Below are 17,247 nucleotides of genomic sequence, written 5' to 3' on the forward strand. Positions count from 1 at the left end.
CTGTATGATCTCACTGACAGAGGATATTCTGAATATGGTTTATTAGGGGCAGCCAATAAGAGGAAAGTTGGCTTCAAGGGGGAGGAAGGGCTCTATAAGGGCTTGTTTCAGGCAGCAGAGGTTGCACCAAGGCCCAATGTATAAATTAGGGGTTATTTATACACAAATAATCGTTATTTAGGACCGTAACTCGTGCAAAGTTATTCAAGTAGAGCCCAAAAAAAGAGATGAAAATGAAAATAACAGGTCCCTTTTGCTGTTGTTATAAATATGAGAATAAAATGAGAGAAAGTAGGCAATTGTTTGTAAAAGAAACAATGACATTTATTTTTTTTTTCTTAGCGCTTTTCTTAATTAGTCTGTTGTGCCCATTGATCACATATAATACAGGTAATATAAAAATGGCTTTTTAACTTGACACCCAAAGCAACAACAAAATGTTTTCTTAAAATATGTATGCTAAAAATACTGAGAAAGTATTTCCACTAAAAGTACTGGAGAATAGCTTGTGACTGCAATGATGACATGACTGTGTTTTGCTGTGGCTGATGAATTTCTTCAGTTTCCTCTCCGTTTACCTCACGTAGCTCTTGTTGTAGGCACTTACCAGGGCATTAACAAACCACCTCTTGAGGAGATAAAACATCACTTGTTTTAGTTTTAAACAACTCGATATATTTGTTTGAGTCCAGTGTTTTTGCCAGTCACCATTGCAATGAGAACTACAAAGCATAAACAGCCATTTGGCAAATATCCTCTCTAGATACCCATTTTGTCGCTGAATTTCATTAAGCTTAATGTGATGTTGTAATCAAAAGTAGTCTGCTCCTTGCCTTCATTTAAAACCCATTTAAATTGTTCACATACAGAGGATTTGTCATTACATCAACATAATAGAATATATAACAATATTTCCATGAAAAATCAAGAATCCGTTTTTAAATAGAAAAGGGGGGGTATATTTCATCAAAAGGCTTACACCATAGTCACTGTTTTTTGTCTACTCTAATAAATCTCCCTTCCCATAATAGACAGGTGTTATTACTGTATCTCTAACTCGTCTATGGATGTTTGACAAAGCACAGACGGTATTGCTTGGGACCACACGGACAGTTCCACAACTCTGAACACATTTAACAGTCAATTACAAGAGAGCTGACCTTCAACACATCCACTTTCTTTTCTCTGCCTGCATTTCTGTATGAATGGTACTGTAATCGAATTTTTTTTGCAGTAAATACCCCTTCCTGTTGATGTTAGCTTGGTTTGATGGTTACAAAGCCACCACTTCAACTAGGGTTGAAACTGGGATAGCATGTAGTCAATTTAAACCGTTCCATCCCCTTCCATTAATAGTTCTCCCAGTGTATCTGAGCTGGGAACGGGCAATGGGTATGCCTTTGAAAACAGTATATCATCGTCCACCCCTGCCCAGTGGCCTTGTCCATTTGCTGTAGGTGTGTGGTGCTCTACAAAGCTGTGGTTCTTAAAAGGCATTGTCAGATACATTTATGACTGTGGCTTTCACTTCCACTCCACTTGGCAGTCCCTTACCCGTAACCCACAGCTTTGTAAAGAAAGATGAGTGCATACCGGGAGCTTCCACTGGTATCAGTGAAGCTTTAGAGTCCCATTTCCTTATATCCCCATAAAGGTGGTGGTTCCTCAGAGACACATAAATAAACAGGCAGGCCACTGAAATCACAGCCAGGAGCACACCAAAGACAGTGATTACTGCTGCATCCCATTTTTCTGTGTCCTTGGCTGCCAACTCTAATCCCTTAGTGGTGACAGTGACACATTTGGTGTCATGGTTGTAGTGGATGTTGCGGATATCCACACAGACTTTGTAGTGAGTGGCGGGGCTGAGATGGGTAAGGTTGTGCACCTGGACATCTGAGGGAACCCTGGTGGTAAAAGTCATGGTGGGATGGTTGGCATCTGAAACAGTGTACCATTTAATGTTGGGAGCCAAAGTGCCAGGGCCAGCCTTCCATGAGACCAGAATGGAGTGTGTCTCCACTGATTTGACTTCAACATTCAGAGAACCATTGACAGGTTGAGGAAAATATCCGTTTACCTCTACAGAGACGGATTTAAGATCAGCACCGACCAAATTATGGGCAACACAGGTGTAAACACCGGCTTCATTTTCTGTTATATCGTAGATGTCAAAGGTTCCCTCTGGGTGCATGTAGAACTTGTCAGATACAGTGTTAGGCAGAACCCTTGTGCCAGATGGGGTGATCCAGTAGATGTCCGGCTCTGGTTCGGCAAAAGCCCGACAATGAAGTGACACTGAGCACCCGCTCTGTGCTTTAATGTGCCCTGGCATGCTTTCGGGTGATATCAGTGGCAGGCAAATCTCCATCATCTCCCTGAAGTGCACCTGCCGGACATGCTGGCCCTCATACTCCGGAGGCTCTACGCAGTATAATGAGTCAGGCTCCATGAAACGGATGTTGGTCTTGTTCATGTTCATCCAGCGGACTACGCAGTCACAGCGGATTGGGTTACTGTGCATGCTTACCTCCCTCAGATTTGGAAGAGATTCGACAGTAATCCTGTGGAGGGCACTGAGAGCATTGCCGTTTAACATAAGGGTTTCCAGCCGTGGGAGTTTGTAGAAAGCATTAGGATGGATATAAGAGAGTTTAGGATTGTTGGTTGCTTCGATTTTGGTCAGCTCAGGGAGGTTATTGAGGGCAAAGCTGTCAATGGAAACTAGCTCTGGCATGCTGTTAATCCCTAGTTCTTTCAAATGAAGCATATCCACAAAGTCCCCTCTTTGTATTCTAGTAATGGGGTTTTTATTTAGATCCAAAAACTTAAGATTCTTGACATTTCTCAGGGCAGAGTGAGGAACCTCGGGAAAAATATTATCATAGAAAGAGATGCTCTCCAAGTTATCAAGACCAGCCAGTGAATCATCAGGAAGCTGGGACAGGTTCATTCTGGTAAGAACAAGACTGTGGAGGTTACTTAGAGGTTTGAAGTTCATGTTATCAATAGAAAGAACTGGATTTTCACCAATCATTAGGATCTCCAGATTTGGCAAAGGTTCAAACCACTCTCTTTTAATGACACTCAGCTTGTTAGAATTGAGATGGAGTCGCACAAGGTTGCTTAGACCCTGGAAAGCCAGCGGAGCGATAGAAGAGATGAGATTGTGATTCATGTAGAGCTCCTGAAGGTTCGCCACTTCTGACAGGCATTGCTCAGGAAGCTCTCGTATCCAGTTCTCTTCTAAGTGAAGGGAGAGCAGCTGAGTAAGATTCCCAAGGTGGACGTTGCTGATTGAGGATAAGTTGTTTTGCGATAAATCAATCTCTGTAATATTGGGCATGTAATCCAAAGGTCTGTCAATCCTCTCGACGTTGTTTGTTTGCAGTAACAGTACTTGCGTGCCCACTGGTAATTTTTCTGGCAGGCTAAAGAGTCCCAAATCATTGCAGTCAACTGTCTGCGCCTCCATGTAGACAGAAGTAGGGGAAAACCAGGGTCTAATCTCACACACACAAAGCTTTGGGCAATCAGGCCTCAGCTCAGTGGCCACAACAAAAGAGGCCATGGCCAAGCCAACAAAGAGATGATCCACAAATGACAAGTCCTTCATATTGGACCGATTTCCTCCAGTCAGAAATTGGTCCTTGTAGATTGATTGGTCTCAGCTATTAACTTTACAAATAATTACTCATTTGTTGCAGCCGCTGTGGCAACTGACTCATCAGCCCTGCCGCAACTGCCACAGGGCTTCCTAGTGTTTTATTGTCTTCCTATGTAGATGCCCTTGATTCACTCAATGCTGGTGTCAGGGTTTGAGGCCAAGGGTGCAATCAGGCGAGCCAAAAATAGGTGGGAGGCGGAAAAAAGAAAAAAGCCTGGACCAATATTACACCTCAAAAGACTTATATTAAGAACCTTTATAGGTATCCATAAAACAACTTCTTTCTTTAAAGATAACCGTCCTCACTGATTGTCTTTACTAGCTTCCAGAATCCACAGCCCAGTCCATTCCTACCTGCGTAAAACAAACAAGACAGAGAGAAACATGTGAGTATTACCAGATAATGGGCATGGTCAGAGAATGTCATAAGAAAAGGATTTGGACATATTGACATTTGTTATAGGCACACTGATGCATGTTGACATTTATACACGCTCCCTTCAAGACGTAGAACAATGGATTTATATCTGCTTGACCTTCTAGACTTCACTCTGAGGATGTACCATATGTACCACTACTATATAGCACTAAATCTTGATGCTAGCAGTATGAGTCTATTATTGGTTAAAGAGAAGGCTTCATTAAGATTCTTAAATGGCAGACATCCTAGGGCTTAAGCGTTACGCTTTAGGGCAAGCTACTCAAAGACGCTAGAATATGTCAGTCACTATAGCAACAAGTAAATGGGCAGCCAGTAATACACAATGGAGTGAGACGGTTAGGCTGTAAATGCAAACTAAACAGTTGACCTAGATGCAGTTTGCACCTGTTTGTTAGGAGACGAAACAACCGACTGCCATGAAAATTAAAATGCATTAACGTGTTGACGTAATTAATCTTTTTAGCAATCAGCACATCTGTATGCTAATAGGATTTAGCATTTCTGGAAAAACAGGTCATGCAGTTTACCAATGGACACAGATTACTAAAAGGTGCCTGAAGTGAAGAAAATAAGTGATTATTATGGTATTGTCTTGAACATGGATATTTGAATAATAGATAAAATAGTCACAGATCGAAGATCATCAGCTAAATCTATGTTCTTTTTCATTTAAAATTTGAGAATGATCACAGTCATTTAGGTCGGTGATTAGTGTCACGATTGTTTAGTAGTTTTATGTAATATCTGTGGTCTTACTGAACTGAAAAAATGCATTTCATTGACGTTTCATTGTCATTCGGCTGCATCTATAAGTACATAAATGAACAGGGTTGTAATAAAGGAAATGGGTGCATTGAAAAGTAAAACAAAAACATCATTACCAAACACGGCATGGCACAATAAGTGTTTTCATTTTGATGATCCTGTCTGAATAATAAATTGAAGCAAATACTATAAATTAAAATTCAATTATCTACCCAGTGCAGTTAGTATTTGTCTGAATTGTCTGCCTTTGTTCACCCTTTCATTACACTTCATACAAGACAGTTCAAGGTCATGTACTCTCATGGGCTCAACAGGAACTATAAAATGCAGTACAGTGCTGTTAGCAGAAAGTGTTGCACACTTCTCTGACATTTCCATTTTATTCTGGGATTTTTTTAGGCTAGTAAATTATCCATTAATTTCTCTGAGACATTTAAATTAAAGGCAATGGGTAAAATCCATTGCACTGATTTTAGACAGTCTGATTTGAGTGAAAGCTCAAGGCTATTGTGCATATTTTACTTCATTTGTAGGTCAACATATTTGCTCTCAGGGTCTTTTTTAACTGTTAAAAACGCATATGTTTGTGCCGCTGACTATTTCTAAAGAGTGATACGGTATTTACAGATGTTCCTAAAATGGAATTCTGGGAAATGTAGGCAGATTTCGGTCGTTTCAAAGTAAAAGGCAAACAATTTCACCTGTAACAATATTTGGCCTTTGTAAGTTTGTTCAATATTCTTATGTAACAAAGACTATTGTATGATTATTTCCATTTATAAGCATTGTAGATATATAACTACCCATATGGAAAAAATATATATAAATCTTATAAAGTTTGTATCTGTCTTGTGTGAAACTTGTATGAAAAGCATACAAGAGTGAAAACAGATATAAGATCCCTTGAAAAATTATATAAATGAAACTTGTATGTTTTTGATACTCCGTAAAACAATATATGAAAGTAATGAGAAAGTGGCCACTTTCATGAGTGAATCATATAAGCCTTATATGATTCACTATATGAAGCAAGCTAAAGCTGATGCAAGTCTTTTATAAGTTTTTTCTATTTCTTTTCCATATGGGTATAGCTTAGATGCTTCCTCCTTCATGTGACTCACACATCTTTTCTATCTACTGTCTCTCGCACCGTTGTATGATTAGTGTCTCCATCACATCCTGACGTGGCAGAAGCTCCACAGTTGAAGTGTATGTAATTTGTCATATGTGACTGCCTCTTACTGAACAGATGGGTTTGATGGTGCTTGTGATATTTTGGGGCCTATGAGATCAGGCGCCACATCATGAGAAAAGTCAGAAGAGACAGCGGATGAAATAGAAAGAATCAAGAGGAGAACTGTGACGGTGGCTGGAAAGTGAAAACAAGGGAAGAGAAATGATTTCATTTCATCACCTTCGCTGTTTCCACCACGGGGGAGATGTGGTGGTGGTGGTGGTGGTGGGTGAAATAAATAAATAACTAAATGAATAAGAACTTCTGAAGGAAGCAGAAATGCTGGAGTTTGCCGGCTGGTGGAGCCAAGCCGAGGGTTCATTCCTCAACCTGTGTGCCATCACTGGCTAGAGCGTGGTTTGGTTCGGGACGGCAGACAGTAAGGTTGTGAAAGAGGGAGAAGGTGGGGATGGTGGTGTGTGTGGGGGGAAAGGGGGGGTATTATTTTTCAAAAGCACCTGGCACTTTAATAAGCTTCTACACCCAGAGAATTCTGATAAACAGGACTTAGCCTCTCTCCCTCAGCACCGGCTCTCCATCGTGGGCTATGCAGTTGATCCATATCCTGGAAGCACAGGACAGACTTTGTAATACAGCCTACCGCATTTAGTTCTCACCTCTGCTCGCCCTGGCTTTTTCTCCTTAGTAATCACAATTACCAGCAGCATAATGTGGTCAGGTTAACTGTTATGGCTTAGCTTTACTGTGAATTCGCTGCAGGTGGTTCCAATACGGGCTGCTGTTATTTGTTTTACCAGCTAGTTACGTCAGAGGGAACACTCTCGGACTAATTAATGTTTCAATCAATATTTCCTGCTAAGGGAATTGGTGTGCTGTAAGACACAGCACTGCCCTATTTTCACAGCACACTGCTTCTCCATTAGATTCTGGCGAGGATGGATGTGAGGATGACATCGTGGACACTAAAGAGGTTTTGGAAATAGGGACAGATTGAGAGAGGGATTTCTTTTGGTTTGGCGGACGCTAATGCTTGCTTTTCCATCAAAAATCAAGGACTGGATTAGGAAGGCTTTACAGGACAATGTGCATGATGATGAGGCCAGCAAGAAGAACATATTTCCCTGCTGATTAATGAGGATGAAATTCTATTAATGATAATCCAACATGTGGTTCATAAAAATGCAGATCTTAGATATGGTTGTGGCCAACAGTGTGTGTCTTGCAGAAAATGGACAAACGGAAGATGTTACAACAGTAAAGCTTTCAACGACAGAGCCTCAATTGAAATGCTCTTTGAGGGATATCCAAATACCTCCCAGTGAATACAAGCAGTACTTTTGCTTGAAATGCCCATCCCTAATAGAGTTTCAATACGCTTAAGGTTGGAATATTGTCCCATACTTGCATTATTTTAAGTGCACTATCCTAATCATCTACAGGCAGTTGATCACATAAATTGGTATCGTGCGACTGAATAATGCGGAGCCCACTGAACAGGCAGTCTATATTCTGAAGGCCTTGCACCATGACTACCACTTGTACAAACCTATTAGTAAAAATCCAGTCAAGTTACCGAACCACATCCCCCCCACACACACACAGACACACACACACAGCTACTATACAGAGCTAATTCCCACAGTCCACTGCTCAGTTGCTGGTAATTGAGGCAGAGCGTGAGTGGAGGGAGAAGGGAAAGAAGAGATCTGGAGGACAAAGTGACTTGCCAGAGGAGAAACGTCTTCGTTTCTGTTGTGGCATTGAGCTATTAACCTCTACTGACCCTTGTAATGCTGTCGTTGCAAGAAATATTAATCTTAGCTTGATCCAGTCAAATTCTAGTCAAAGTCGAAAAAAGAAAGAAACAAGAAAAAACATTACATAACTGCTGGACATAGAGAAATGTGCTTAATATGGCTGGGGTAAATTGAATTCAAAGATGGATGCTGGTAATCTGTGTGTGGAAAAGCTTTACTAAATCCTGAGTACTGAGGTACAAAATCAACACCTTAGAACAGAACACGGAAAGCTTGTAATGGGATCTCCAGCAACCTAATGTCTACCTGCGCTAACGCATTAAGCCAAAGCTTTGACATTTGTTCAGGGGACCTTTTATAGGTCAGGCTAAGGTGTTCACTCATGGAGCACAAGTTCCAAGGTGTCAGAGGAGAAAGAGAGTGGTGGGCAAGCAGCTCCATTACAGTGGGAGGCTGGCAGTGTAGCCCATGGGCTTTCCACTTTCAGCAGTGTTAATCCTGGCTGGGAGTATCGCAGCAAAACAAGCTGCTTGTATCTGCCTCGTTTCAAGACTGCCTTAGCTGGGTGAAATACGGGTTTGTTTACCACCACTGGGTTTCATTACCAACACTGCTCTCCATCTCCTAGGTGAAAGCCTGAAGAGACACTGACACATTATAATCTTATAACAGTTAAATGAAAGATCTGATACCTATTAACAGGCTGAGCTTGTGTGGTTAAACATTATCGCCCAATTTGGGGTTTTACTTCAATCCGTCTGAGGTACGCAAGTCCAAAATTCAGTCTCTGTTTAGCTCTTTTGCGTTCAAGCACAAAAATCAAGAGAAACAAAATCCTACGATATATTCACCAGGCAGAACTTTGACTGTCTGCTGTTTGATGCTGGGCTGATAGCGTGCTGCAGGAAACAGCTGCCTGCTGCAGCTGAAATATACGCTATGACCTGAAAGATGCTATACAGCTCTGCTGCGCTAAAGACAGCTGCAGAGTCAGGTGGTTTGTTATTTGTGGGTTTGTCACTACACGAGATCGTCTTGAAATTTAACACAGCCATTCAGTTGATGCTTCTTAGTAGCCAAAGGTTTCGATATATCTGCAAATTCATGAATGCAGTACTTTTAGAAACTGTGTACCACATAAATTTGTAGTTAATAGTTAATAATAATAATATGAACAGATATAAGACTGGTAAGCCAAACTGTGAGGTTACACAAAAACAAATTTGATTAACGTTGTGTAATTTAGTAAGAATTAAGTAAAAGAAAAAATTAGACTTATATAGGATTTATAAGACTGATCCATATACTGATAGTTGGTGATTTTAAAGATCCAATGTATCGGGTGATATTTTTTCTTTCAGACACTTGAAACATAAACAGATTTCCCTAACATTTATTATGTGTACTGAATCCTTACAAGTACCAGCAATATCTGCAAATAATGTGTCCGTGTATCCATCACAGGGAACTATTATCAGTCAATACATCAGACCCGCTGATATATTGGTCAGCCTCTAATAAAAACTTAACATAATGACATAATAAGTACAGAATATGATAAAAACAAGCAAGACACACAAACAGTGATTTAAAAAAGACTTCACACAAACATACATACAGCTCTAAAAAAATGTGTTTTTAGAATCCTTTCAAAGGACGTCAATGAATCAGCCTTATCTCCTCAGGCAGGTTGCTCCCAAACATGCTTCATGCTTCAGGTACATCATGGTTTATTTATATATATATATATTTTATCACTGGTTTCCACATCACCTCAGTGTAAATGTTTTTTGCAATGTGCACTTTTTCACCTCTGCGTCTCATTTGCACATGTTTGACAAGAACAGAAATTCTGTGTAGGCGCCTAAGATGCTTTTATTTAGCAGAGTTATTGCATCATCACTTAGAGTAAGGAGCTTCTGTAGTTATTGACATATTCCAATAAAGATGCTGTTCAGAAATGACAGCGTGATTGCGTCACCTTTATGAACCGCTATGGCTTTAGACCTTGTTAGCCGCACATTTCACTCTTAATTAGAATGACCTTTGACACAACTGAAAGCCTTCGAATCTCTCCTCATTAAAATGCTGCATATTTACGCTGACATGTTGCTGCCCTGTTTTTTTTTTTTGCTTTTTGTTTTTTAAATATGAATCTGATTCTGTAATTTATAGATTATTTTATATGTTTCATAGTGTTTAGAGATTTCCTGTAATCTGCAAATGGCACCGGGCGAATTAGGACAAGGCTTCGGTTAAGAGGTTCACGCGCTGTCAAGGTGAAAAGCTTTTTCATTCACATCTTGGCAACACCTCGCTTACTTTCCCACCAGACCATCTACATTATCTTAACACTGTGGCTGCACAGGATAGTAATGGCACAAATACAGTTTGATTAGAGACCAGTGAGATATGACCACTTGAAATTAATGAGTATGCACAGGAGGGCCAGAAAGCGGTGGTCCAAGTGGCTCTGCGGCGCTAATTCAGGAAACCCTGACTCAAGTCGTCGGGCGGCCAAACAGCCGGGCAGAACTGTTTGTTTTATTCTGTTTATTGAAATGAGTTATTATAAATCCTCCCGCTCGCTTCACAGGGCTTGGATGGGATTTAGCGAAGCGGGGAAAGAGAGGTGATTGCTTTGTCACAGGTTGGGTGCTCATCAGTGCCCTGTGTGGAGACAAGTTGACCTAAGAAAGAAAATGCAATCATTTATTATACAAAACACAAGTTCTGCATGCAACGGCAGGAATGGCGGAGAAAAATTTGCGAGATCAAGACGTAAGTTTTTTTCTTTTTGTGGGAAGCATATTGGCCCTCGGGGAGATGATTATGAGGCCTGCATGGTTTAAGTGGTAACAAGGCAGTATTGCATCTGCTGAGAGGTAGACATTAAACTTACTGTGGTAAAACTGGGTGGAAGACATAAAGGTCAGACGTAAGTGGAAAGTAGGGCGCAGTCGAATTGCCTCCTCTTTCAGGAGAATAGCCTGTGTATTGTAGAAACGGTTCACTGGGAATTTTGATCCACTGGTAATAAGCCTTGCAAGGCTTTCTTCACCCATCACCCTCTCCCTAGCTCGGGCTCTTTTCTTTCTCTATTCACTCTGTCATTCCCTTTTTCTCATGATAATACAAGCCAAATATCTCTTTTTATAAACCTGCTCTTCTCACATTTTTCTCTGCTCGTCCTTATTGAGAAATTTTTCTCCTTATGTTGTCTGTTTGCATCATCATCTGCCCAGCCATTGGGCTGTGGAGAATGACAGCATGTCATCGTGTCTCACTATATATTTCTATGCCTATCCTGCATAGTGTCTGCTTTTGGCCTAATTGCCTTCCCAAGACTCTTCACCCCTCCCATGCTATGTCTTGTGCATACATGTCTTACCATATGGCTCCTATTTTCTAATTACCAACTGTAATGTGAGGGGTAACACTTGATTGAAATTTTGTAAAATGTTGTACATTTTGTAAATTTGGTTTGTAAAATATCTATGAAAATTTAGTGGATGCTTTCGTGGAAAGCTGCGACTGATCTTTTTAAAACAGCTCTGAGATGATCACAAATGCTATGCAGTGTTCCTACAAACCGTATTTAGATGATTGTTATAAAAAATTTAAGTGCTTGTTTTAAGTAATCAAGTGTTACTTGTGTTTCAAATAACAGAGACACGGTTCGTGTCCTGCTGTGTCCACTGTTGTTCTTACTAGCCATCAGCTAAATCCAATCAAACGACTGGATTAGGTTTACGAAATGATCATGATTTGAGTTAAAATATGACAAGATGTATGTGAGAGCACTCTCAAAGTGCATTTTGGAGCCACCAATAAAAGACCTTGTACACATTTCTGGTATGCCAGCAACTGAATGGCAGCATTTGACTCCAGGGGAATGAGATACTACCGAATTCCTAAATATCTTTTATCACAGAACTTAATGGCATAAATAATAAGTTAGAAAATTACCAATGATGATTAAATAGCTTGACTTTGTGTAAGATGACTACTAAAGTTTCATTAACTGTAATTTTATTATTTACTGACGGCAGTATTTCTCAAGTGTCACCCACACGAGTAATAAATATATTAGCGATGTGTTAAGACTAAGATTGTGGTTTTATGTACTTAATACATGCAGCCACTTTGCATTATTGGAAAGCTATAGTTTATCTGCTGCTGCTCTACTGTATAAACACAACTTTTCAAGATGTGTTTCTTTTCAGAGATGCAGCACTTGGACCTGTGGTGAACATGCAGCACGGTCATGTTGCAATCACAACGAGTCCTTTATACATTCTGGTTAAGCCTCATATTGGGTGGAGGCCTTCAGAAGGCTTAACTGTCCCTCCTTCTGCCCTTCACCTCATTGATTTACTATTATACTTTCTCCAAGGCAAGAGAGAGTCCATTAAAGAGAACCTTCTATGTGTGTATGCATAATGAAGCTTCCTGTACTTATATGTATGTGTACGTGTGTGCATCCATGGGGGAGCAGATGGAAACCTTTCCCCTTACATCTGCACTTGAATAGCCATGAATCAGTGGCAAGTCGACTCTTAATGTAGAATCAATGTTCCAAATTAACCACAGGACCCCCTATCTCTGGTTTTTCAGCTCTTTTCTGGACAAGACATGCCCTTGGGCTGAGTGAGGGAGAACACACACACACAAGGTGGACTATTGAACACTATATAACGCACCCACCTGCCTCGCGCATGCACACAGCAGACAGGAACACATGCAAATACATGAGAAAAAGAGATCTGTGCATTTGCCGGCATGTAACGTAGCAGACTGCGTCCTCGCAGAAAAAAAAAAATAGAACCCAAACACGCAGGGGCTCATTCGCATAATGCATGCAGAATGCGCCACACGGTGAAAAAGCACAGCTAGGTCCCCTTGTCTAATTCGCATAGTGCTGCATCTATTAAAATTAAGCCAAGGTATCCAGCTTAAGGCTGCCGCTGATAAGGTCAAAGGCGTAGCGAACATTCCAACACTCATTTCTCCCCAAACATAATCGCACTCACTCTTGACAAAAATCTGCATAATGTTCCATGTATAGCTGCTAGCTAGAATGAAAGAGGAAGGTGTGGGGTGGGGTGGAGGGGGAAGGCAGGGGAAATGGAGCCAGCGGCATATCCCTCAAAGTCAGAGCCAAATTGAATCTGCAGGTGCAAATGTGGCATGCGAGCTCCCTCTAAGATGCGCACCTATCTATATTTATATGAATAATATATGGCTGGTCAAGGGGCCACAAGCCTGCAGAGAATAGGTTCCCACAGAAGATGGAATCAATCATTATATGCCACTGAAATGCATTTATCGCTGGCTTGGGCCTCTTTATTATGATTTCATGGGGTTTGATATGGGCTTTCTCTTTTCTGTTTTCATTCCCAGCTACTCTTTCTTCGCCCAAAAAGACCAAAGACGGGGTTCTTTCAAAATGCTCTGTGTCTGCGGGCAGATATTCTCTGTATACATGCTCATTTTGGCACATACGTTCAACTGAGCATGTGTGCTTGTGCATCGGTCAGGGCAGCTCAACAACAGTTCAGCTGGGTTTGTTCTAGGGATGCAGCATCACTACCATTTCCGTCAGCACACTAAGGGCCTATACGTATCAGTCAGAATGCAGAGCAGATGGACCGCACAGCAGTGGCCCTTCAGATGTCCTCCTTCGTCTCTGCTCGCATTTTAAACTGCAATATGGGCATATGTCGCTAACGTGTACCGCTCTGATGTGAGTCTGCCGAAGAGCAGCTTAATTAGCGGTTAGCAGCTTTGATTTTTATTGTGAGCATCAGTCCTAGATTCTCACAGGCCTGGCATTTTGCTGTTAACACACGGTCTGGTTTTGAGTGCACCTTTTTTTTTGGTAAAGCCGTGCTCTGGCACTCCTAAATCCTTAAATCCACTCCCACCAGAAATGTGCCCAAGTTAAGTACCAAAAAGTCCAAATCCAAGAAGTAAATGTCAGTGGATACAAAGGAAGTGTCACATCCTGTTTTGACCTTTGATACGGACTGAAAAATTGTAAAATGTCATGGATGTTTCCATCGTGGCATGTTTTGATCCACAGCTCTTTTTTCTTTGTTTCTTTCAAGTCCACCCACTAGCTCCGAAACAAACATGCACACCATTCTCTTCCCCACTGTTCCTTTTTTCCCTCTGCCTCTGCTTATTCCATTTTAACGGGTGCCTGTGTTTGTTTGGGAATGGAGATGCTACCAGAGAGCCTATGCTTGGCTGCACGGGCTGATCCCCCGCAGCCGTCTTGTGAATATGTTTACATGGATTTCACTGAGGAGTCCCCTGATGGATACTTCTGCATCTTGTTATCGCCATCAAAGAAAAAACAAAAAAAAGGAAGAACTTGATTGTGATGGCACTTACACTTGGAGCTTTCTGAACTCCATTTCAAACCAATAGTAGCATTTGGCACCCACACATAATTCTCACCTCGCTGCAACCTGCTGCCCTCTGACTATAGAGAAAAATTAATATGGAACACCCACACCGTGCTGCCGATCATGCTCTCAAAGCCTCCACAAGGCCACTGCAGGCGCAGTACCTTTCCCACCCCACCTCTGCTTCTCACGCAGATCAATAGGCAATTCACAAAGCCACACAATTTAAGCGTATGACTTGTTGGTGGACATGTAATATTGATTTGTTTTGAACAAGTGTGCCTGAATTAATGAAGAAAACCAATACGGGTTTGTTTTACTGCTTTTGTTACTACTTGGGGGAGAAACTGCAAAGTGGCTGCCATGTTAGGAGTCTATACTTGATTTTGAGCTTCACAAAGTTTGCGGCTCTATCTTGCATCACATTAAATCTCAGCTGCCACTGCTCGCTCACTTGATAAATATGTTGCGGGGTTTGCTTGTCAAACACTGGTGGTCGAATGCTATAATACATTGCTTTGTGGGTAGCCAGCCACATACTTCACATGTGAAGGGCTAAGGTTTTCTCAGTGTGGCATGGTGTCGGATGTGAGGGCACGATGGCTCTCGTGTGGCATTTCATTGTGTGGTTCACATGGAGCAACTGTTTTGGGTGAGTCATTCGCACTGTGGAGGCCAAAATCTATTGTATCCATCACTTGGAACAAGCAAGCGGACACACAAACACACACGTGTGTGCGCACACAGAACACATTTGAACAGAAGATTACAGCAATCAGAATTGGATAGCCTGCTTTGGTGAAAATCCACATTCGTCATTATCGGCCATTATCTGTTTATCCAAATTATTCAGGAATAATAAATCTGCTGAGTGGAATACATTTTGGACAGAGGGGAGAGGCTGTGAGGGGCAGAATTTTGAGGGGGGGGGGGGGGGGGGGTTAGAGAAAGACGCCCCAATGCAGTTAAGGGATTACTGAATGCCACCCTCTCTTTCTCCAGCCGGATCCCTGGATGTGTGGGTGTACAGGCACGAGCAGGTGAAGGGATGATGATGGTGATGGTGAATGCGCAAGAAGGTGCTTTCCGGTAGATGCGTTAATCACAAAGTAAAAGCCCTGGATCCGGTGTATGGCACAGCCGCGGAGGAAGCAATTTGAGGAGCGTGGGGTTTGAAAAATAAAGCCAGTGGACGTGTACTCTCGTGGCATGTGTGGGTATCGACTTCTGTGTTTGCAACAGGAAGGTTTAACAAAGAGGGGGAGAGTGAGGGGAGGAGGAGGGGGGGGGGACATTCTGTGGGTTTCTTAGAGACGTGTCTGGTGTGTGCTCACTAAGCAGCACCCGAGGACATGAAGCTGCCAGCCAATCACTCCATCCACCAACACACAAACATAGAAGCGTACCCGCACGCACACACACACAACCACGGGGGCTTGTCTTTTTCTTGTCTTTAACTGATTTTCCTTCTTAATCCAAACACAGCCAAAATCCGGTCCGGTTAAAAGGCGCATCCTGCATAGTTGCGCAAAAGCGCGTCCCTACATCCAAACAGGGAGATTCGAGGCCAGTCACAAGATTCGTTATCCAGTAGTATTTGTCCCTAATTTCTGCAATCGGCACATGAGTGACTGACATTTAGGAAGCAACCTGATGTGTATTTTTTCCTCTGTGTGTGCGACAAAAAACACAGGAATCGCTCAATTTCGTTCGGGTTTTTTTTTGTGAACTTGTGAGCCGTTGCGCAGACGCAATCGCGCGACACGGACGAAAACGACAAATATAAATTAGAGCAGCAAACAGAGTAAACTTACCGGGTTTCATCACCCTCGGATACAAAGCAGTTTTGTGTCTGTATTCCCATCAAGTGCGCCCCTCCGATGACGGGAGAGAGCCCCAGCGCGCAACATAAAGCCAGTCAACAATGTGTGGTCTTCTTGTTCTCACGCAGCTGATGAGGAATCAGTTGTGGTCTCTATTCCCCGGGAAAACGCACGGGTTTCTGCATGAGGCGAAACGGCAAAGTCCAAAAGCAGTGTGGCGAAGGAACGGAGAAAGATTCGTGTGATCCTCGTGCCCTTCCCTTCCTTCCCTTCCCTTCGTCTTAACAGCGGCTGTTACGAACGCATCTCTCCCTCTCGATCAAGTGTCAGGCGGACCACATAGATGCGCCGCCGTCTCCTCGGCAGTCATTAATATTAGAACAAACCCCCGACTCTCCAGAGAGGAGCCAATAGCGTCAGAGAAGCAGGCGAGGTGCGCGCAGCATCCCTGCTCTGGTTGGCCGAGAGCAGCCGTCAGTCATCTCCCAGAAGCCTGTTCTCGTCTCTGTCTTTTTCTGTTAGAGGTGAAGCGCGCTGCAAAAAATATCCAAATTAACGAGTCACGCAGGCCAGCGATGAGAGCTGAAGTGCTGTCTAAAACAGAAAAGGCTCATTATTTCAAAATAAGGCCACCTACCGGCATCCGTTTAAGATAGTTTGTAGTCCTTGCAAAGATCCCTCAAAACAGAGGAAAATCTCATGATTGTGCTGTGACTGATCAAGTATATGAGGTCCCCTACACTCATAACTATCCTCCAATGACAACTCAAATTTAATGGCAATAATTTTTGAAGTTATAGCTACTTTATTTTTGTGTCTGGTAGTAAACACCACTTAAGGTCTGGGCAAGGTGCTGCTCTGGGAGCTCACAGGTGCCACAGAGAACTCAAGAGATCTGTGTCTATATGTTGTAGCTATGTGGGGGGAAATATGTGCAAGAGCTGGTCTTGTGTTGTTGTGAGGTTCATTTTTGTGCTGTTGTTGGTCCTTTTGCTCAGCTCCTGATGCTCAGAGAAGACAGACGTCATGCAGGATCAGAAGCTGCTGTTTGTGCTTCTCATCAATTCTTTATTTAATCTTTGACCCCTTTTCCCACCATTTTTGTCCTTCTTTCTTTTACAAGCCAACTGACTGGGATTGTGTCTCTGTAGCCACCACAGGGCGATCGTGGCTCAAGAGTTAGGA

General features: G+C 42.2%; 1 protein-coding gene across 2 annotated transcripts; it reads right to left on the reverse strand.

Moving 5' to 3' along the window:
• Positions 1-299: 299 nt before the first annotated feature.
• Positions 300-16,415, reverse strand: lrrn3b (leucine rich repeat neuronal 3b). Of its 2 annotated transcripts, none has more exons than XM_085252124.1 (2): positions 16,054-16,415; positions 300-4,017 (listed from the first exon to the last, which is right to left on the reverse strand). In XM_085252124.1, exon 2 carries the CDS (start codon positions 3,614-3,616, stop codon positions 1,487-1,489), a length of 2,130 nt encoding a protein of 709 aa, XP_085108250.1. In that variant the 5' UTR covers positions 3,617-4,017; positions 16,054-16,415; the 3' UTR covers positions 300-1,486. The 2 variants fall into 2 exon arrangements, with proteins under 2 accessions (XP_085108250.1, XP_085108249.1); XM_085252123.1 differs by having other exon boundaries at positions 300-4,021.
• Positions 16,416-17,247: the final 832 nt, after the last annotated feature.

Source organism: Mchenga conophoros, linkage group LG17 (genome assembly GCF_057382185.1).
Source record: "Mchenga conophoros isolate Kocher_MC1m ecotype Shallow Benthic linkage group LG17, M_conophoros_male_GT1.1, whole genome shotgun sequence".
In the NCBI taxonomy this organism is placed as follows: Eukaryota; Metazoa; Chordata; class Actinopteri; order Cichliformes; family Cichlidae; genus Mchenga; species Mchenga conophoros.

Bases quoted from the DNA above. Each gene is read 5' to 3' on its own strand.
- lrrn3b (XM_085252124.1), bottom strand. From the start codon at position 3,616: ATGAAGGACTTGTCATTTGTGGATCATCTCTTTGTTGGCTTGGCCATG.